The sequence below is a fragment of the Jaculus jaculus genome, chromosome 12 (genome assembly GCF_020740685.1).
Source record: "Jaculus jaculus isolate mJacJac1 chromosome 12, mJacJac1.mat.Y.cur, whole genome shotgun sequence".
NCBI classification, from domain to species: Eukaryota; Metazoa; Chordata; class Mammalia; order Rodentia; family Dipodidae; genus Jaculus; species Jaculus jaculus.
The window spans coordinates 28,059,614-28,082,332 of NC_059113.1; the positions used below are offsets into that span (position 1 = coordinate 28,059,614).

A 22,719-nucleotide genomic window follows, 5' to 3' on the forward strand; every position below is an offset into this window, starting at 1 on the left:
GGTCCTAGTGAGAGGTCTTCAGGTGATCAGGTGTGTGCCTATGCAGGACACGGTGGTACTCCAGCTTCTTTCATTTCTATACCATGAGAAGAGCAGTTTCACTCCACCATAATACACTCCTACCATCACGGACTACCTTCCTAATAGAGGCCTAAAACCAATGTCACTTCTAGTTGTGGATGGGAATCTCCAAACCTATGAGCCCCCCCCAAAAAAAATTTAAATTAAATTAAAGTTTAAAAACCTTTTTTCTTCTTCTTTCAAAGTTGCCTGTCTCGGGTATTTGTAGTGATGGAACGCTGACTGACATGCCTCTGACTCTTCTAGATTGGCCCAGAATAGCTTCTCTGGTTTCTATTGCAAATGATATAACATAGAAACATCATCCTCCCCTTCCCATCCATATCCACCTCCTGGACTGTGCTGCACCTGTGAGGTATGGTAGCACAGAATCCCACTTCATGCTTCACAGAAGCATGAAGGAACAGAGATTCTGAGACACAAGGAGACCCAGAATTGCACTGGATCCCAGGGCTCTGCCTAGCCCTTCACAACTTCTATTAAACATGTGCTCATCTAGAAAAGCAACACAAACAGAATCAGGTTATTCAGGCTACTCGGCCTGATGCCTGATCCAAGTGTAACTGGAAGAGGAAGAAGACAGTGACTCACGGGTCCTGATTGCTCACCCTCGTCAGACGAAGTAGCTCAGAGAAGCAAGGAGCTATGCTTCAATTATTCCTACCCAGAAATCACCAGAGTCTGAGATCCCGTTCTTTATGAGGGGCAGCATAAGCAGTACACCCCAGCAGGGGAACTGCTTTTCTCTGACATCTTAATTCCCTTGGCTGAATTTTACTTGTTCTTTTTTGTTTGTTTGTTTGTTTTGTTTTGTTGAGGTAGGGTCTCACTCTAGCCCAGGCTGACCTGGGACTCACTCTGTATTCTCAAGGTGGCCTCGAACTCATGGTCATCCTCCTACCTCTGCCTCCCAGGTGCTGCCAGGAGAGTGGTGCACCACCACACCCGGCTTTACCTATTGTTTTCATTACAGATACAATGTCAAACCAACCTGACTGACTAGGCACAGCCACCCCAATATGTGAACATGCACAGGGCAGCCACAGGACTGTGCCCTCGGCACTATTGCTTGGCATGGGCATGGTCATAGCAAGGAAGAGAAGGTATCAATGCTGCATCCAGACAAAATGCAGGGGCATCTCTGGAAGCCCCCCCCCCCCCCCGCTTATGGCTGTTCTTCTCCATTGCTTCAGAATTCCTACCCTCTATGTACAATAACTGAGTTTGTGCTTACAATCACACCTCAACCTCTAAGTCTGGGATCTGGTGGTCTGACCTGACCCTTGCACTTGCATTCCAGCCTATTCCCTGTCTCTGACATGGTAGGATCCTGCTATTTTCTTCATGGCCTCCCTTCTTTACCAAGAACCTCAGGATTGCATCTGAGGCCCTGCTGTCATCTAATGCTGCTGTCCTGTTTCATCATCACATGGTCTCTGTACCTGTACACTACAGGCTAGCTTCTGTCCTACCTCCTCTCAAACCTTTAACCTAGGCCACACCTCATCAGTGCCTGCTCTAAGTACCACTGTGCCAAATGGCTGACACCTACCCAAGCACAGGAACCAATTCAGCTACCAAGACCCTTAAATTTTGTTTACTTTCCAAGATCCTTTCTCAAAGCAGACTTAGAAGAGATAGATGAGCGTGCCTGCTAAAGAAGTAAGATGTAAGTTGGATGAGAAAGACTCTGGCACATGAAAATCAGAATCTTTTCCTCACAATCCAGGCTTCAAGCTGATGTGTGTTTTCCTCCTCCAAGTCCCTTCCTGACTTCTGAAGCCATGAAGAAGGCTGGGTCAGTAGAACACCATGGACAGCACAGGCTGAGATGTATTTTAAATGTTCTTGCTTTTGCCTTTAAAATATGTTGGTAACAATGAATACATTACCTCTAAACTCTTTGCACCAAATATCCAGGCACTGGAATTCAAGAAAATGATCTGGTGCTTGGTTCCCTTGAATATTATACAAAATCATAGAGAATGATTATTTGTCTGTGTTTCTTACAGTAATAATAATTTTCCCACTTGCTAATCAATGTCATAATCAAATACAAATCCTGTCTTTTTCCATCACTTCCTCCAAAATGAAATTTTACATCAGTACTCTGCCTAGGCAGAGAAGAAACAAACTGGTTACTCACTCATGGAAACCAAGGAGAAAATTTTCAGTGACTGTTTCCCTGAGGTGTCTGTTTTAAGATATTTGACGATGAGTAGGTTACAAGGTGAGAACCAACCTTTCAGAGAGTAAGAGCTTCAACCAGACATGCCTCATCAAATGCCAACCCATGCAGCATGCTCCAGAGCAAGCCTGCTTGTCTCCAGACCCTGAGTGCTTCACAAATCCATTCTAACCCTGGAAGTCACAGCCACCTCTACAGAAACAGCCTGCTATACTTGAAATAGAAAAATGTCATGAAAAGATTCTTTGCTATTCTCCAGGTAAAAGAAGACATTTTCTTAAGAAACAAAAACTAGCATAGATAAAGCCCAAGAAATATTTTATACTCTCTCCCACCTCCAGAATACCATTTAAAAAATAATTACACCCACAATTTATACACGATTCATTAGACAGCAAGATAAAATACACTCCTAAATGTTAATTGCACTGAAAGAGTAGACATGATGAAAAATATCCTCAAGTTCTTGGGCTCATAACCCAGCCTTCTAACATCTTCACCACAATATAAATCTTGTCCAAAGAGTCTTATCATTCTTAAATTATAACAATATTTTAGCATCATGATTTACTAGACCTCTGAAGAAAAATTTTAGTTTAGCAATTAGAAGGTCAAATAAACTGATGACATTACTTGAGCTTTTACTGGTTAAAATTAACAGGCTTGGCTCATAGCATTCCTAGTAATGGTAACAGGAGTGCGGTAAAACACTCACTTGTCTGCAAACTGAAGTGGCTGTAAAGACTAGTTCTCTTCTCTTCCTCCCCATCCCCCAGGATGACACCCTGCTTTACACAGACACTTGCGGGGGGGGGGTCTAGCTACCATGCAGTACGCACCACGCATTCTGAATAGAGGCTGAATCTCTGGGAGAATATGATAGATATAATATCATACATAATGGATAGGATGGAAAACATCTTGGAGGATGTAAACAGCTTTTCAGTACCTGAAACTGTACTCAAAAGTCTTATGACTGCAGGGTGTGCCAGGACTCCCTCTCCATCCCGGTGGGCTTTGAGTGACGCCTGCCATTAGACCCCCATGCTGACAACTGCCTCTGAAGCAGGAGCGTGTTTTGTGTGACAGGCGCAGCGCGTGGTCCTAAGTGTCTCTGGGATCACTGTTCACACACATACCTGCAGTCTTTAACGGTGTTTTCTCTCCTAGCAACAGTTTTAACCTTTTGGCATGAATTTTGCCTTGATAATGCGAGTCGGCCACCACGGCTGAGGTAAAGGACATGTTACAGAGTGTGCAGCACTTGTTCTTATCCACCATGTCTGCATCGCTTCCCTGTGTGGGGAGAAGAGAAAAAAGATAGTGTCAGAGAGAAACCTAAACATAGGGCTTTTTTTTTTTGTATGTGCAAATGGGGGGAGGGATACGTATGTTTGTATGTATGTAGGCACATATGTGAGTGAGGAGGGGCACACACATAGAAATGGGACTCAGGTTCTCATGCTCATGGGAGAGAGAAGTACTTTAATTACTGAGCCATTTCTCCAGCCCCCAGTCCCAGGATTCCTTTTCTCCCAATCTCATAAATGAGGCTTATACCTTGGAAAGAGATGTATCTATCACTGACTAACTTATGGATATGCCTAGTTTTTCATTCTAAAAATCTTTTTTTCCTTCATAATTATAAGAAACTGGGATTGTAAGAAATTCTGCAGATATGAGTTAGCCGGAGAAGAATGGATTGCAGAATTTGACGAGAACACATTGTGTCTGGCTGAGAGGAAAGCAGTGGGTAATTGCACCCATTATACTCATTAAAGGAAGTAAAACACCAGAGTTCATGCAGCCTGAATTATTTAGCAGAAATTATCATTTGGCAGTCAGCTCTGCAGTTGCCCAATTTTAGCCTCATCAGGACACATGGCTGCAATGTTCAAGTTCCTTTTTCAATTGTAAATTTCTCCAAAGACTTGAACATTTTTCATAATTAATTTGCATATATACATCATGAAGCTATGATGATCGTGCTGACTGAATTTTCTGACAAGACTTGGTATCATTTTTCCTTTTCTTCAGAAAAAAAAGTGATATGGTAGAAGCTGCACAAAATGCTTACATTCAGCTTTTCATTCCTTTAATGAAAATGAACCATAATCCAGAAAGAAGCAAATCCATTGTTACCACATGTGACCTGACCATTGTGTGTGTGTGGAGGGGGGGTGTCATCAGTTCCCTCTACTCACTGAGGCAAAGGTTTGTCCATGGCCTCTTCTCTTTGCTGAACACTGAGGGAAAAGTGGGCTCATAGGTAAGGAGTCAAATCTGTTCCCTAATGCATTAGCGATAGTAAAGTATAGTGCTGGTCAAGGGCAGCCTTGGAGGTGCATATGGTTCCACAAGAGCCCTTTGAAGGATTCCCAGAAGATCTAGAATGTACTTCAAAATTGAATGGGGACAAGGAGACTTGAGCAGTGAAATATATATATATATATATTGCCTAATAATAAGATTCTGGGAGAGAGCATTGCCTTGCAAATTATGTGGTAGTTAGAAAAGTAACTCTTTCCTCCTTAAGACTTCGGCCTGTAGTACCTAAGATCTCTGACAGTTACCTTTAGGTCTTTTGGAAGACAGCTGAGGGGTGTGTGTGTGTGTGTGTGTGTGTGTGTGTGTGTGTGTGTGTGTTAAGCTGGTTTATACTTACTTCACAGTTGAGGAAAAGAGGACAAACAACTGCAATGCTGGGGGTGGAGTAGAGGTTTGTAGTCAGTGAGAGGAAGTAGAACCCATGGAGAAAGGAGGGTATTCCCACAAGGTCCTCTCTCCTGGAGAGAGCCTGCCAGGAAGGGTCTACTCTACTCAGGATATAACACTGAGGTGCTTAGAGGTTTGTTTGTTTGTTTGTTTGTTTTAAGGTATTTTATTTTTATTTATTTCTTTGAGAGAGAGAGAGAAAGGGAGGGAGAGAACAGGTGTGCCAGGGCCACTTTGTGCATATGACTCATGTGGGCCCTATGGAATCAAACCTGGGTCTTTTGGCTTTGCAGACAAGTGCCTTAACTGCTAAGCCACCTTTCCAGCCATACAGTTTTTGCCTTTGTTGAAAATAAAAGAATTTTCACAGACCTGAGTGGCAGGATGAAATGGAGGAATAAGTAAAGGGGAGGTTGGCTTCATAGTCTCCTCTCATTTTTCTAGCCGAGTGAAGGAATGGTCACAGAGTACTCTAAAGGGGAGCAAGCCTGTGAGTACCAGGCTGCTGAGGAGGTACCTCACTGAAGGAGAAGTGGGCTAAAGACCATGTGAGCTGTCTTCCTGCTGCATGTAAGAAATAGTAGCCATACATTTCCTAAAGAGAGATTGTCTAGATGACACAGCTGCCTGAGCTATTCTATCCTTAAATCTATTCATATATGGTATAGACCAAAGCATAAAGTTTTTTAAAATAAAAATAATCATAATTTCATTACAAGCCAGAATTTAACTCACAATCTATCCTTTGAGACTCAGCACATTTCTTTTGCCACTTCTAGTGAAGGTTCCAGGAAAGCCTGGCTTTTTTCCTGGAGCTTCAGCATACTGACTTTTCAAAAGAAAGGCAGGAGACCCTGACACAGGGTTTGCATCATTATATGATGTATATTCAGAGCAAGTTTCTAGTACAAAGGACATGCTCTCACACCACTGAATGACCCATAGGTTTTTGTCACTAATTCAATACAAGTTTAAGGACCTACAAAGAATGTTATGCCAGATAAATATCACTCTACTCATTGTTATCAAACAGCTTGTCACCAGGAGAATAAGAGAAGGAAGACAGAAAATAAGGGAAAGTACACTCATCAAGGTAATTAAAGTCTGGTTTTGGACTCTCATAACTTCATAGGAGAAAGACAATCGATGTAAGTCTGTTGGTAGGGATCTCCAGTGCACCTCAGGAGCCCTTCCTCCTCACTGTTTATCTTTCACAGCCTGGCTGCAGTGCATACTCATGGTTTAAGATAAATCTCCAGATATATAAGTCCACTGTCACGCAGAGGTGAGAAGTAGCTTCTGGATCCTCTGAGTGGCTTTTACACTCTTATGTTACACTATAATGCTAAATTATTACATTTATGTATTTCATATTTGTCTCCTTTAACAAAACTCCCTTAAGGACAAGTAAATTGTTTAAGTCTCAAAAGCTAAGCACTCAGCCCAATGCTTGCCACACAAGAGACTATATAGTGTTCACTCAGTGAGTGAACAGGGTGCTGGTTTGTAGCGCTGATATAGTTTGCATGACATAAAAGTCAAAACAAGTGATAGGTAATTCAGGGCGATATAACATCAAGCCCCAATTTCTCAGGCTGACAAGAAGATAGACAGGAAAAGAACCAGATGTGTCAATGACTTATATACTAATTGGAAGTTCATGTAGGGAAGTATATTAATTTCATAATCATAATTTTAATTAGCATCTTATTTCTATCCCCTGAGCAAGTCGACAACCATGCTAGTTTGAACATGCCTGGTCTCATCTATTCCATGGACAATATCATTCACATCTCAGGTATAAGAATCAAAGATTAACAGCAGAGAACCAACTATTATACAATACAAAGTCATGCAACACAGTGGTGTCATCATTGTAGAAGGTGGAGCAATTTGCATACCCAACAATGAAGAGCGTAAGATGCCCTAAGAAGGTAAGCAACCTTCAAGAACAGTGGGACATGACTTCTGGGTCATTTCACTATCATGCAGAGCAGATGGTGCAAGACTATCCTTCCACAACATTTCCAGTGGCACCATGGGGACACACTCCCCAGACAGACAGAACCAAGCACAGGCTTGAGGAGTGCCAGGTCCTAGCAGAGGATTCTTGGCACTCCCAATCCCAAAATAGTATTCCTTTGAGCCTAAAGATCATGCCATCTTTCTGAAGGTCTCCCATGACATCCAGAGCAAGATTCACACATGGTCCAGGTTAGAAACTCCATGCATTTTAATGCACTGACCTCAATGAGTGCAATTAGATTTCTGACTCAAAGAGTTGAGAACTACCCCCAAGCTATCATATAAATGAAGAGAGAACATAATATTTTCTTAAAATAAGAGTTTCAAACTTGAGGCAAGAATTTTAAATGCAATGTCCATATTGCTAAAAGAAGGAAAAAGAAGTTTATGCAGTATCTTAAAGGTGCTAAGTCAATGAATTTTGCAAACTTAAGAAGTTTTCAACAGAATTCAATCAGGGGGAAGAAACTGCCAAGATGCCTCTGGCTGGATAGCACTATAATCCTGAAAAGCCTTTTTCTATTTTTTTTTTAAATTCAATTGATATGATTGTCTCCACTTACTTTAACTTTAGGTGATTATAAAAAGCCTGAGAAAGATGATCATTTCCAGAACAGTAAAATGAAAGATTCTATGAAACTGTTTCTCATCAAAACAACCATAACTGGTGAAAAATATTTCTTTAAAGAAATTAGAACCACTGGAAATTATTTTAAGAGCACCAAGGCACATTATGAAGTAATTACTCAAGAAAATCTATGAAATCTCAAGGAAAAGCAAGGAATTTCCCAGCATAGCCCTCCCTCTCCTTGTCAGGTTTCTGGTTCAGCAGGGCACAGCCCCACTGACAGTGTGGCAAGAAGTAGGGCTGCCTCTTCATGGGCACCCAATCGGGTATACAGAAGGGACAAGCCAGCATGACCAGCTCCCACTTAGTCCCCAGTCGCACAGTGTAGATGTCTAGCAGTGCAGACAAGAGCTCAAGTTCCCTCTTGCTTAACACACTCTCATATGGAGGAAAGAAGCTCCACACAAGGCCCAGCAGACAACGATGACCGACTTTCCTCCCTGTCCTGGCCGCAGTGCAGTGCAAGGCCAAGAGCCTGAGAAAGCCAGAGGCTTCCATCCTTGTCCAGCTCAAAGCAGATCTGTCACTCTAAGAGAAACAGGCCACAACACCTCTCCTCAGCATTGCAGCATTGGTTCAGGGATCTTTCCATAAGAACAAAGAAGAAAGAAGGGCCAATAAGAATAAGGTTAATCAAGGAAGTGAAAGATCTATACAATAAAAACATAAAAACACTCCACAAAGAAATAGGGGAGGACCCAAGAAAATGGAAAGATCTCTCATGCTCATGGATAGGCAGAATTAACACTGTGAAGATGGTAATCCTACCAAAGTCAATATACAGATTTAATGCAATTCCAATTAAAATCCCAACATTGCTCTTCACAGAGATAGAAAAGATGATCTTAAATTTCATATGGAAAGGCAGAAGGCCTCAGATATCCAAGCATGTCCTCAGCAAAATAAATACCTCTGGAGGCATCACCATACCTGATCTAAAGCTATATTACAAGGCCATAGTAATAAAAACAGCATGGTACTGGTATAAAAACAGGAGTATTGACCAATGGAATAGAATTGAGGACCTGGACTTTGGATCAAACAACAACAGCTACCTGATAGGCCCTAACAATATAGGCTGGGGAAAAAAAAAAAAAAGACAGCCTCTTCAACAAATGGTGCTGGACAAACTGGATAACCATATGCAGGAAAGTGAAACTTGGTCCACACATCTCACCATGCACAACACTCAAGTCCAAATGAATCAAAGACATCAATATAAGACCAGAAACTTGGCTATTACTGGAAGAAAATATAGGAGGAACTTTACATGACATAGAAAAAGACTTCCTGAGCAAAACCGCAGTAGTACACAATCTTAAACAGTCATTCAACCAATGGGATCACATGAAGCTGAAGAGTTTCTTTACAGACAAGCATACAATAAGCAAAGCCAATAGATTACCCCTGAATAGGATAGAATATTTGCTGATTATTCAACTGACAGAGGCCTAATCTCTGGAATATACAAAGAACTCAAAAACCAAAACAATAAAAAGTCAAACAATCCACTCACAAAATGGGGCAAAGAGCTAGACAGGCTGAGGATGAAATGCAAATGGAAAACACACACTTAAGAAAATGTTCATTACCCATAATCATCAGGGAAATGCAAATTAAAACAACTATAATATTCTACCCTACCCCAGCAAGGATATCAAACAACAAAAAATCAAATAAAAATAAATACTGGTGAGGATGTGTAGAAATAGGAACCCTTATCCACTGTTGGTGGGAATGTAAGATGGTACAACCACTTTGGAAAGCAATATGGAGACTCCTAAAAAAGCTGACTATAGAGTTACCAACAGGCCCAGTTATTCCCTTACTGGGCAAGTAACCTAAGACCTTAAAACCTCAGTCCAGAGAGATTTGCTCAATCATGTATATAGTGGCTCAATTCATAATAGCTTAAGAGCTGGAATCAACCCAGATGTCCATCACTAGAAGAATGGATAACTAAGATGTGGTATATCTACACAATGGAATTCTACACAGCAGTTGGAAAAAAAAAAATGACACAACGAAATTTGAAGAAAAATGGTTGAACCTGGAATAGATCATTCTCAGTGAACTTACCCAATCACAGAAAGATAATCACCGCATAGTCTCACTCATCTACAGCACCTAACCTGAATCTACCCAAGATGCTGACACACCCAGCAAGCATCTCGAGGACTAGACAATAAGGTGGATGGAAAGGGAAGGGAGGGCAAGAGAGGGGGTGGGAGACACAAATCTAGACCCAATCTGCAATGGTACCATAAAAGTGTGTATCGTAAAAGGTAGATCAAATGGTTGAACCTTCACCAGGCTCTTAAAGGGAACACCTGAGCCACAAGGCACTGGAGAAGGTATGATGAAGACTGACCTTAATCTTCTACAGCCTCTCTCTCTCTCTCTCTCTGTCTGACTCTCTCTGTCTCTCTCTCACTCTTCTCTCTAACTCTCTTATATTAGTTATTTTTTATTCCTTCTCATAGTGGGCACTGACCTGTAACTACCACCATGTGGTTATAGTCCACAATGAAGTTTTGATCCAAGAGACCTACAAGGTTTCCTAAAAGAAAGAGATTTCTGCCAGAGAACTTGATGGCCCAACAAAGGTTAGTGGTAAGACCCTACTGCTTAAGACACCATATGCGGTTGACATGTAAAATGGAATGACATGGCTGGAAGCTGGAAGAGAGTCAGCGTGTCTATTGCCAGAAGGTGCTACATGGGCAACTGGGGGAAAATGACCAATATCTGTCCAAGAAACTCATGGTCTAACCTACTTAGCAGCAAATAACCTGTCGTGATGCCCACACAAGTTCAATAGTGGTGCACATCCATGGTGGAAAACCAACTGCTCTTTATTTGGCTAACTGATCCTCTCAGTAGAATGGGACCCATAGCTGGAGCTGAGAAATAAGTCAGATGCATATACAAACATGAGCTTGCTCTCCATTATCAAGCTACCATCAATAGTGGGCCACAAGAGAGCAGGCCTACCCCTATTAAATTCTCTATTAAAAAAAAAAAAGAGTTATCCCATTTATCTGGTGCTAACTTTACTCTCCGTTGGAGAAACTGCTTCTCTTTTTTCAGACAGACACATATCCTAAGGAGATAACCACCCTATCATACCTCAAAAGGGCCACAGCTGAAACTAAGAATAATTAGCAAAACAAGCAAGGGTGCTGTTTCCTTGGTGAATTGGGTACTAGCACAAAGGTGAAGGAGATCAACACAGAGAACAATCAACTCCTACCAAATCATATATCCAGAGACACAGAGGCTCCCAACACCTCATCACTGAAGCAGACCAAAAATGAACCCAACATGGCTCAGGGAAATTTTGTGGAAGAGGTGGCAGAAAGAATGTCAGAGCCACACATTGGGCCATGATATGCAGAGACATTTCTCCTACCCATAACTGTGGGCTAACTCCACAATGCATGACCCATATACCTCAATAAGGAGGGGGCCAGAGGGGGTAGGACTTGGACGAGCCTAACTGTTGTACCACCTTGACTGTATTCACTGAGTAAAATACCAATTAATAAAAAAAATAAGTTTAAAAAAGAATAGGTTATTTCTAAGCTAGTCTCAGAGACCTATATTTATTTGAGATTGTGTGTGCAGAACTGTAGTCCTAGAATGCTTTCAAAAATAGTAGGATAGATTAGTGGAAAGAATGTAAGAGAAATGTTACATCCCAGTACAGCAAAAAGCCAAACTGCAGGGTAGTTGCTCTAGGAGAGAGAACTGGGAACATGACAAATAAGAACTTTCTGGAGTCAGAATAAGCTTCAGAGACTTATCCAAATCCCCTGCTCCAAAGAAGTGAATTCAAATAGATGCTATATACACTTAGAAGCCAGGACACTAAGACAGGAGTCACCATCTAACAGCAAACAGCCTAAAGGCTGGTTAATTTTCCAGGAGAGGCAGGAAGCCTAGTAGAGAAGACCCTTGAGTAAGAGACAGTTGAAGGGAGCTCTGTGCAAATGCTCTCACCTACACTGAGGAGCATTTCTGAGTCTGTGCCTCAGAGCAGTCAATGGTAGGGAACACACACTTAGAAGCAGATGTTACTCATCTAGCTAAAAGATTTAACAAAAGAACAGGAAAACAATCAAAACATGACCCTGATGGTGGGCAAAGCAGTACCTAACATCAGTACAATATATAATTTTTAAATGTGCATCTTCCATCAACAAAATTAAAAAAAAACAAAACTACAAAGTCATGCAAACACAAGGCAGACTGAAATAAAAATAAGGAAATGCAACCACATCATGTAAAAAAAAAAAAAAAAAAGGTCCATATGAAACCAGAAAGGTCTTTGAAGAAACTTCAAAGGCTTCAAAATATTAAAAAAATATATATGCAAAGAACTAAACAGAAGCATATTTAAATTAGGGAAATGTTGTAGCAATGCCTTATCAAATGAAAATATTTTAAAATTGAAGGACAAATTATTTTTATTATACAGAGAACCAAACAGAAAGTCTAGAGACAAAAAGGACAAAGTCCACCATTAAAAATTCACTGAAGGAGCTTGGTAGTAGTTTTAACTGGCCAAAATAAATTATCAGTCACTTGGGGGTAGATGACAGAAATTGTGGAAAGAGAGATAAAGAGAAGAAATTGAAAATATCCATAGAAAAATGTGGATAACATCAATCATACCAACATATACAGAATAACCACAGCATCAGAACCAGGAGGAAAGAAAAGAATAGAAAAATATATTCAAAGTAATAATGGCTGAAAACTTCCCAGACACAAAAAAAATACTCATCTATATATTAGAAAAGTCCAATAAACTTTAAAAAGCCTCAGAGAAATTTGCCAAATAGAGCATAATTAAAATGTAGAAAAAACAAAAGAGGGAACCCTTTGAAAACAGCAAAGAACAAGTCATAACATACAAGGGACCCATAATAAAGTTAATATCTGACTTCTTAGAACACTGGAGGTCAGGAGCTAGCAAGACAACATACTGAAAGTGCTGAGAGAGGAAAAAATGTACCATGAATCTTTTTTTGTAGTTATTTTTTTTTTATTAACAACTTCCATGATTATAAAAAATACCCCATGGTAATACCATGCCTCCCCCACTTACCCCTTTGAAACTCCATTCTCCATCATATCCCCTCCCCATCTCAATCAGTCTCTCTTTTACTTTTGATGTCATGATCTTTTCCTCCTCTCATGATGGTCTTATGCAGGTAGTGTCAGGCACTGTGAGGCCATGGATATCCAGGTCATTTTGTGTCTGGAGGGAGTAAAAATCATATCCAGGAAAACTAGCTTTCAAAACTGAAGATAAAGTAAAGACATCCCTCAAATTAACAAAATCTGACAGAATTTGTTACTAGTTAGACCTGCCTTATAAGAAACACTCATGAAAAATCTTCAGGCTAAAAACAGGCGAAATTAATTCATATGCTCACAAGAAAGTGAGAGAATCAGGAAAGTTCATTATGACGAGAGCATGGATGCACATCTTTTTCTCATTATTTTAAAAGGTATAAATACAAATGTATATAATTGCATATTGGGCCCGTCACATGTAGAAATATATTGGATAATAAAACCTCAAACGCAGTAGCAAGAAAGGACTGGAGTAAGGAAATATCATCAGATCAGTTTAATTTAGTTAAAACTAAAATCCATAGGAACACATGAAAAGAAACATGACAACCAAGAATATCAATATAACAAATATGTACTTGCTTTCATATTTTAGTTTAGAATATATAACGTTATAAAAAGTAATAATTACATTGTATTGTTGAATTTGTAGTGTTTATACAATAGTAGCCAGAAAGGGGAGAGGGGGATAGAAGAGAACTATACTGCTTTACATGATGGTATTTGCCTAAAATGAAGGCAGCATATGCCTGATTAAGATAAATTGAGATGCATAAGGTAGGTTCTAGAACAAGTAATAAATACATCACTCAAGTTACTAAGGTAAAGAGATTTAAATGTTACCATCCAAGATATCATTAATATAAAAGGAAAAATAAGGGATAATCAAGGTACAGGTCACACAGAAAACCAAAAACAAAATGGTAGACACCAACCCAAGTAGCGCAATAATGGCAAGTATGAACAAACTTTATAATCTAATGAAAATACAGAAATGGTTAGAAGAAATGAAAAGAAAACAACCAATCTATATGTTGCATAGAGGAGACATGCTTTATAATGAAGTTGCAAACAGGTAGAAGCAAAAAGATGAAAAGATACCATAGCAACAGTATTCATAAGGAAGTTGTGATGACTATACTACTATCAGATAAAAAATAAAAATTATTGTAATTGAGAAATTTTTAAAAGCTAAAGTAGTGGACCATCAGGAAAATAATAATTACATAACATAAATGATTATAGAGCCCAAAACATATGAAGAAAACAGCAAATGTGGAGGAGAAACATACCATACTGAAAATGTTTTTATTAAGTCTGATTAGTTTCCTTCTTTTTGCTTATTAATCTGCTGCCTCAGTCCTCAATTCAGCATTTCATGTATAGTGTTGAAGGTTGTAATTATTATTGCTGATAATTACTCAAAATGAAAGGTGGGCAGAAGAGCTGATGACGTTTGTACAAAGAAGGTATGCAAGGTGGGCAAGAGTCTTTTTACATGAGGCTATCCCACACTGACATTCCACCATGTATATGATATATTTTCTACAGCTTTAATTACCCACAGTCAACTGTGATATTAAAATGATGAATGAAAATTTCAAAATTAAGAAATCATGAATTTTAAGTTGCACATCATCTGAGTTCATATATGAAACCTCACCCTGTCCAGCTGTGTATAATTACATCATCTCTTTGTCAGGCATGTATGCACTAACCACACTGTATAAAGAGTGGTTATTCAGCACTCACTCATCTCTGCTATCAAATCACATCAACGCATCATAGTGCTCATGTACAATTAATCTTTATTTTATATAGCAGTGCTCTCAGACTGCATGAATAGTAGTGCTGGCAAGTTAGATGTGTTGAGGAGCAAAAGTAAAATACAATAAGATATTTTGAGATACAACCATATGGACATTGCATCAACATACTGTCAGAATTATTCTATTATGGCTGTTGTCAATCTGATGTATCTAACTTATAAATAAAACTTTATTATTTTATATACATTGCCTGTCTGAGACATGACTTTTCAGATATCCACTAGAGGTCTTGTTGCAGTCAGGTTTGCATTGCTGGCAGAAATCACCCAACCAAGAGCAGATTTTGGGATAAAGGGTTTATTTTGACTTACATACTCTATGGGAAGCTCCATCAAGGCAGAGGAAAACAATGGCATGAGCAGAGGGTGGACATCACCCCCTGGCCAATATCAGATGGACAACAGGAACAGGAGAATGTGCCAAACACTGGCAATGAGACACAGGCTATAACACCCATAAGCCTGCCCCCAACAATACACTGCCTCAGCCTTCAGAACACCAAAGTTTATGAGGGACATCTACATCAATCCAACACTTTCCATCCCTAGCCCCCATAAACTGATAACCATCTATGGTGTAAAATGCAATGCATCCAATCCAACTTTATAAGACTTGATATTTTTAATCAATTCTAATGATGTTCAAATATCCCCATAATTCAAGGTCTTTTATGAGCCATAAAACCAAAAAAAATCCTGAATAAAAACCATAATGGCGCAAAGTAAACATTCACAGTGCAAAAGATGGAATTGGTATAGCAAAGAAATGTTCAACCAATACAAGATTTAAAACAACCAGGGCAAACATCAGACTCTGTAGTTCCAAGTCCAACAACTCTATGCAGGGAAAAATCTCCAAGTCTGATAATTCTAACCATCAATGAGTCTCTGGAGTTAAAATTCTGCCCCTCCAGCTAGGTTACTCACAGTCCTGAAAAAGTTCATTGGGGCTGACAGCTCTTGCTCGCAGCCATCTCCTGCTCCTGGCATCTCCACTGCAACCCATGGTCCATACTCAAGGACCCATTTGGTCTCCATGCAGGCAATCCAGCAAACCTGCTTCACACTGTCCATGGTCATTTCCAAAACATGAGACCATGTTGCAAATTCAATGACACTCTCTTCCCTCCATTTCTTATACTCCGTAATACCAGGTAGGGTACAAATTTGTTAATCTGTGGGGGGGGGGGCATAAAGCAGACTTTGAAGAAAAGGATACTCCTTTATCATTCAGGCACCTTCAAAAGAGTCTACCTTCTTCCTGTTGTCCATTTGCAAGTTAGCTGGCCCACTCTCAATGGTTACAATTTCTCAATTGTAGTTGAACAGGCTGCAGTTTCACCTAAATACTTCATATTTTTTCCTGTGTCATATCCCTCTGCTCATACCAGTCCATTTCTATGCAGTGCGAACATGTACAAGTTCTCAGGACACAGGCATGACATTAAGCTTCTCACACAAACTGCTTCTAGCCAAGTCCAAGCAAAGCTATCTTTCACTCTCACAAACTAAACCCTGACAAGAATAGTCCATCAAGCTGTACTTACAGAACCGTAAGGCATTAATTCCCAAATCTCCATCAGCTGGGAACCTAGCATTCAGAACATCTACATTTATGGGGGACACCTGAATCAAACCACCACAGGGTCTTACAATTTATCCCTTAGAAACTATTTTAGACACATGTAAAGACAACCAACATCACTAATCATCAGGGAATTGCAGATAGAGCTACAGTGAGATACCACAGTATTACCTCTAGGTTTTGTAACATCAAAAGGCCAGGTAAGGGCTGGAGAGATGGCTTAGTGGTGAAGGCATTTGCTTGAGAAATCTATGGACCCAGTATCCATTCACTAATACCAAAGTAAACCACATGTGCAAGGTGGTACATGCAGCTGGAGTTCATTTTCAGTGGCTAGAGCCCATTTTCTCTCTCTGAGTAGCTCTCTGTTTCTTTCTCTCTCTTTTATAAAGTTTATTTTTTTTAAAAGGCAAGGTAATATAAAGTGTTGGCAAGGAGGCTGATAGAGGTAAGAATGAAATTTGGTTCAGCAGCTTTACAAACTACCTGACAGTTCCTCAGAAGTTTACATGTCTATTACCATGAGAACAAACAATTCTGTATATAGTGAATCCTCATACTTGGCAAATTTGTGAATCATGATATACACAACAGCAAAAGTCACATTCTCACCTGAGGTCATTTTCTCAGCCAAGAATGAGACCGTTCTGGCCTGCCTCCCTCTTTCAGCTCCCATGCTGTGAAGAGTGCCTGTTCAGTGCCATGCACTTTGTCACTGGGCTTTGGTTGGTGGTACCACTGCTGAAAATGACCCCTGAGAGTAATGCTGAAGAGATGTCTTGGAGATCTAGTCACAAATTTGGATACTCTTGGAGTGAAATAAATATATTAGACTAGCTCCACTTAATTGGCAAGGAATTCTGTTAGTGAATCAGCAACACTGTAAATCAAAAATAAGAGATGAAATCCACTCATCTGTTGAAAGAACACTCCAGAAAAATGAAATAGTAATTTATATGATGTGTAATGAAGACATAGAAAGATGGATTGAGGAAAGAATATATTGGAAAACATGTGAGGCTCAAAAATAACAAATTTATAGTAACATTATTCAGGATAAGAAAATGTTAAGTGTATGTTTGATAGCAGTTTATCATAAAGGCACATGGCCTATAATATTATATATAAATGTCTATAAGAAATACATTTACATACATATAAAGGTTTTTTGAAATAGAAACATCCATTAAGATAAGGTTATGTATTGACAAGTTGACAAAAATGTAGTGACAAGAATCTCAAAGGAACCTAACCCTGTAGTTTCATCTAGGAGCAGTGGTTCAATATGGGTTAATCCAGAGTTTATGGAGGCATTATTGAACAAATTTACAATGTAAATGACAATTGTATTAATTACCTTTCTTGTTGCTGTAACCAAATACCCTGACAAGAAGTGGCATGAGAGAGGAAGAGTATTTTGTCAGGAACCAAAGAGTAAATAAGAAGTGGGGCAGACTATAAAAACGGAAGGTATATCCCCACTTCCTCCTGTGAGGTTCCATCTCCTAAGGGTTATAATCTTCCAAAAAAGCACCACTAGCTGATAACCAAGTGCTCAAACACACGAGACTGTGAAAGACATTTCTCATTCAAACCACAAGAATCAAATGTGTATTTCATTCATGAGTAATAAAAATATATCCAGGAACTTCCATAGCAATAGAGTCACTAAGAGTTGAAATTTGGAAACAGCCCGTGTCTGTGAACTACAGGATGAGAACACAGGCTGTGGTAAGCTAAAATGGCATGCTACATGAAAGAACGAATTCCTGACACATGTTACAGCACGGGTGAACCTTGAAGATATGATGGTACATAGAAGAAGAAATCACAAAAGGCATATATTATATAATTCCATTCAACGAAAATTTCTAGAATGAGAAAATATTTGAAGACAGAAAATAACTTAGCAATTGTGAAAGTGTGACAGTAGACAGGGGGGGGGCGGTGGGAAGAGAAGGGTAACTGAAGAGAGGCTGGTGATGGAGACAGACTTTCTGAAGTACATGGAGGATATGATAGTGGCACATTGCCACAAATATACTTACAGCTTGAGGAGTGTATTCTGTAACGGCGTAAACTGCATGACCCATAAATTAGATCTCAATAAGAAATATATCTCATCAGGAAAAGGCCTAAGTAATTCATTTAAATAATCCCAAAAGCCCAAAGAAATATTGAAATTTAGACAAAAGTTTTCTTTTCTGGATACCTTCTGCTTGGAGACCAACTCAATTCAGAAAGTATAAGGAGAAAGTTTGCAGGCCCCCTGTACTGGATGGAATTTCTGGTCACTGTTCATTTTGGCTACAGACAGTCTGTGGCAATAGTGGACCTCTACTTCTAACTAAGCTTCATCTAAATATAATAGCCAACTGCCATGATCTGTTTGCTAGAGGTAGAAATAACTGGATTTCTCATCGCAAACCCAGTAAATGCACTTATTTCTAGTGATAAGTGTTTGTTTGATGATGATTGCAAGTAAAAACTCAGAGGGAGCTAGTGAGCAGAAAGGACATCCCTTCTGATCTCCCACACTGCCGGGACAAACACACTAGAGCGGGATGCTTCCTGCCAGGTCCTATTCAACCTTATCTGCTGTGTATTCCTCACAAGTGCCATTACGCTCCACCAACGCAGGACTCCTCTTAGCAACATCTTCCTTGCTGATCTTTCCCGGTCTAGGTATTTTCAGTGTTGTATTAAGCCCTCCCCTCTTGTTTTTAGAGTCACTTCTCCAAAAATCACTTAAAGACAACAAATTTTTAGAAACATTAGAAATTATCCTCCCACATTCCCAGTGCCTGCTCCACACTTGGAAGTAGGGGAGACCCAAGAAACATTAAGACCACGGTTTCGAGATGAAGGACTTTATATAACCTCTGCCTCGCTCTCTTACCAACATTATCACTTTGGCACAGGAATAGAACAATTGGTACAAAGTTCATAACTGATCCTGCAATGGTTACAGTGGCGCATGATGGTTTTTGTCCCATATGAAAAGGCTGTGTGTGCCTTGCTGTTCAGAAGGAAGGTGGTGTTCAGATACCTCACAAAATAAATGCTGTGTCCACATCTGCAGAGTCTGTGAAAGCTGACAGAGCTCCTTATATCCCATGGCTAACTAGGGAGATTTATGCCCTGCCACTTGAAGAATAACCACCACTGGTGAATGAAAACCCTCACTCTCTATGATATGGGATAAAATAAAATGATAAAATGAAGATTTATTTTCATGCAACATGTAGAATTTTCTGTGCACCTCTGGTATTTGGAAGACTGGTTTATTTTCCCAGTCCCTGAAGAAATACTTAAAGAGATTGTCACAGTACAGTAGTTGTAAGGCCCCTAAAAGGAGATCTTAGCCAGAGTTCCTGAGAAAGGACAAACATACTAGATGAGTTTCAGCAACCAGGAGAATTAGCCTGTGAAAAGGTAGCCAAGGTGTCACATACCAGAGAGTACAAAGGTGGCCATAAGCCACAAAGCAATAGGAATCATGGAAGACAGAACTCTGGATATTTCCCAGCTACCAATGAAAAGCTATATAATTTTTTTTTTAATTTTATTTATTTATTTGCAAGCAGAGAGAGAGAGAGAGAGACAGAGACAGAGAGACAGAGAGAAGAGATACAGACAGAGAGGGGATGGGCACACCAGGGCTTCTAGCCACTGCAAATGAACTCCAGGTGCATGTGCCTCTTGTGTATATGGCTTACATGGGCCCTGGGGAATTGAATCTGGGTCCTTTGGCTTTGCACGCAAATGCCTTAACCACTAAGCAATCTCTCCAGCCCAGCTGTACCATGTCTTGAGTCATGATCTTAAGCTAGTCTAAGATGGACCCTTAGTAAAATTGAAATGTTATCAAAGTGACCTTTCTAAGCCATGGTCATCTTCCAGAGCACTGACATAGGTTTTCTCAGAGTTGAGGACACTTTCCATATAGCATCACACTTTTTGCCCTCATAACTGCAGGTGCATCCTCAAGATGTGTCCCTCTTGCCTTTCTTTCATCTCCTAAATCCACTCTGTCATCATATCCTTCCACCATACCATCCATATTGCCAAACTATATCTTGCCTCCCTCTTTGTCTTCCTTTCTCCCCCCTTTCTTCTCTCCTACTCTCTGATCTATCCTTCTCCTCTTCCTCATTCTCCTTCTCTCCTCCCCTCTCCCCCTTCCCACTTTCCATTCTTCCCTACACCACTACTTTCTTTCCCCCATTGCTGTCTAAAGTTGGTTTCTGTAAAATTCTTTATTTTTTTAATCTTTATTAATGAAACATGCTTCACATTCTAAAATTATGTGGGGATTGAGAATGTAACACACACACACGCACACACACATCGTTGGAATGTAGCTTAGTAGTGCAGTACTGGTCTATGATGTATCAGGCTCAAGGTTGAATTGACAATACCAATATATATATAGTAAATAAAATTATATGCCTTAAATTAACTTCATTTTGGGTGTATGCATAGTATATACAGTATATGTGTGTGCACAGCTCATATGCATGTGGAGTCCAGAGGAAGAATCAGATGTCCTTTATTGCTTTTCCGCTTTATTTCCATGAGACAGAGTCTCTCACTAAACCCTAAGCTTCCTGTTTTTCAAATAGGCTGACTGCCCAAGGACCCGGTAATCCTCCTGTCTCTACCTTCCTTAGCACTGGTGTTACAGGCATGTGCAAACATGCCAGGTTTCTTATGAGGATGCTGGGAATTGAACTCAGTTCCTTATGTTTGAACAAGAAAGGTACAGTTACCCATGGAGCCACTTCTCCAGCTCCTAATTTGATTTCTTAAATCACTCTCCTATTACTAAAATATTCAGCTCTGAATGCATAGTATCTAGAACAGCTATGAATTGCACTGCCAGCTAAATTCGAGGCTATAATGTAAATTTGAATATGACACAAGGGCCAAGGTGATCATTCAGTGGTTAAATCCTGACAGTCCCAGTTTCAGGTTTAATTTACCAGTTTCATTCCAACTCAATAGCTACTCAGATGATGTAGAGCTGCATTGTTCAATATAATAGCAATATAAACCATGAAACTAGATCCACAAAGTGGAGCATGTGTCAGAAGTTTGTTTGCCATGGCAAGAGGCCCTGGGGTGTTCATATAGTATCTCTCATATATATGTGTGTGATACACACACACACACACACACACACACACACACACACACACACACACATATGTATATGGAGTCTGTTGCATGTGAAAAGGTAGGGAAAAGAATAGAAAATATGTAGTAGAAAGATATGTTGAGAGTTAAAATTTAACAGATGTTAAATTCCATGATAACTCATTTTAACATAACATGCAACAGACTCATATACATACATATACATATATATATATATATATATATGTATATGTATGTATGGTTTAAAATGAGACCATATTTAAACTTTCCAATCATCATATTAATTAAAACATAAAAGTGTGAAAGTGCATGGTTTATTTAACCTCAAATATCCTCCTTTATCAGGTGATGTACTTATGTTATTTTTTCACATACTAAGAACTTCAGATTAGGAGTATATTTCATATGCTAACCATAGCTCAGTATATACTATCTAGATGTCCACTGCTCACAGACTCCATAGACTGACAGCTATTATATTGAACAATGCAGCTCTAGATTATCTAGGAAGTTACTGAGTTGGAAGTGAATTTCCAATTGAGCCGGAAAAAAAGAATGAATAGGTAGGAATGTAGTTTTCTGATAGAGTGCAAGACCTTATATTCAATCTAACATACAAAAATAAAAATAAGAAAAAAAATATTTAACAAACAGAAACCAAAAAGAACAAACAAAAGGAGAAAGATAACAAATGGATAAATGAACGATCCAGTGAGTAGATCAATTAATAATGCTGCATCACAGAGATGAAGTTTGGGAAATATAAATAAACTCTCCACCATGTCCTACTTTAAAATGTGGGATGTGTTTTCAATCTTAGCCTGGCAAATACAAGACAGTACTTTTTCCACTGTACTGCCATGGTATCTGAGATTAGTATTTCAGCAGAGAATTCCAATGTCTCTGTACTACCTAAAAATAAATACTTTAAAAATATTTTTATTTATTTATTTTCAAATACAAGAGATAGAGAAGAGAGAGACACAGATAGAGAATTGGGTGTGCCAGGGCCTGCAGTCACTGCAAGCGAATTCCAGATGCATGTGATACATGGTGCATCGGGCTTCACATGAGTACTGGGGAACTGAACCTGGGTTGTTAGGCTTTGTAGACAAGTGCCTTAACTGCTGAGCCATTTCTCTAGCCCTAAAAACGAGTTTTCATGGAATTTAACATCTGTTAAATTTTAACTCTCAACATATCTTTCTACTACATATCTTTCTATTCTTTTCCCTAACTTTTCCCATGCAACAGACTCCAAACTAACTGATTCTTTGAGGGGAGGGACACCAAAGATTGCCTGCCATGGAAATGGCACAAAAGATGAGCTCTCAATCCTCCACCGTCTGATCTTCCTCTCCTTT

The 22,719-nt window shown here is 39.5% G+C and overlaps 1 protein-coding gene across 5 annotated transcripts in view; it reads right to left on the reverse strand.

Annotated features, from left to right (window-relative positions):
• The window catches only part of Zmat4 (zinc finger matrin-type 4), a 430,717-nt gene that overhangs the window by 185,076 nt on the left and 222,922 nt on the right, over positions 1-22,719 (reverse strand). For all 5 annotated transcript variants that reach the window (XM_045131372.1, XM_045131370.1, XM_045131373.1 and 2 more), the window contains one exon: positions 3,409-3,565. In XM_045131372.1, the coding sequence (XP_044987307.1) occupies positions 3,409-3,565 (157 nt within the window). The remainder of the gene's footprint in view (positions 1-3,408; positions 3,566-22,719) is intronic.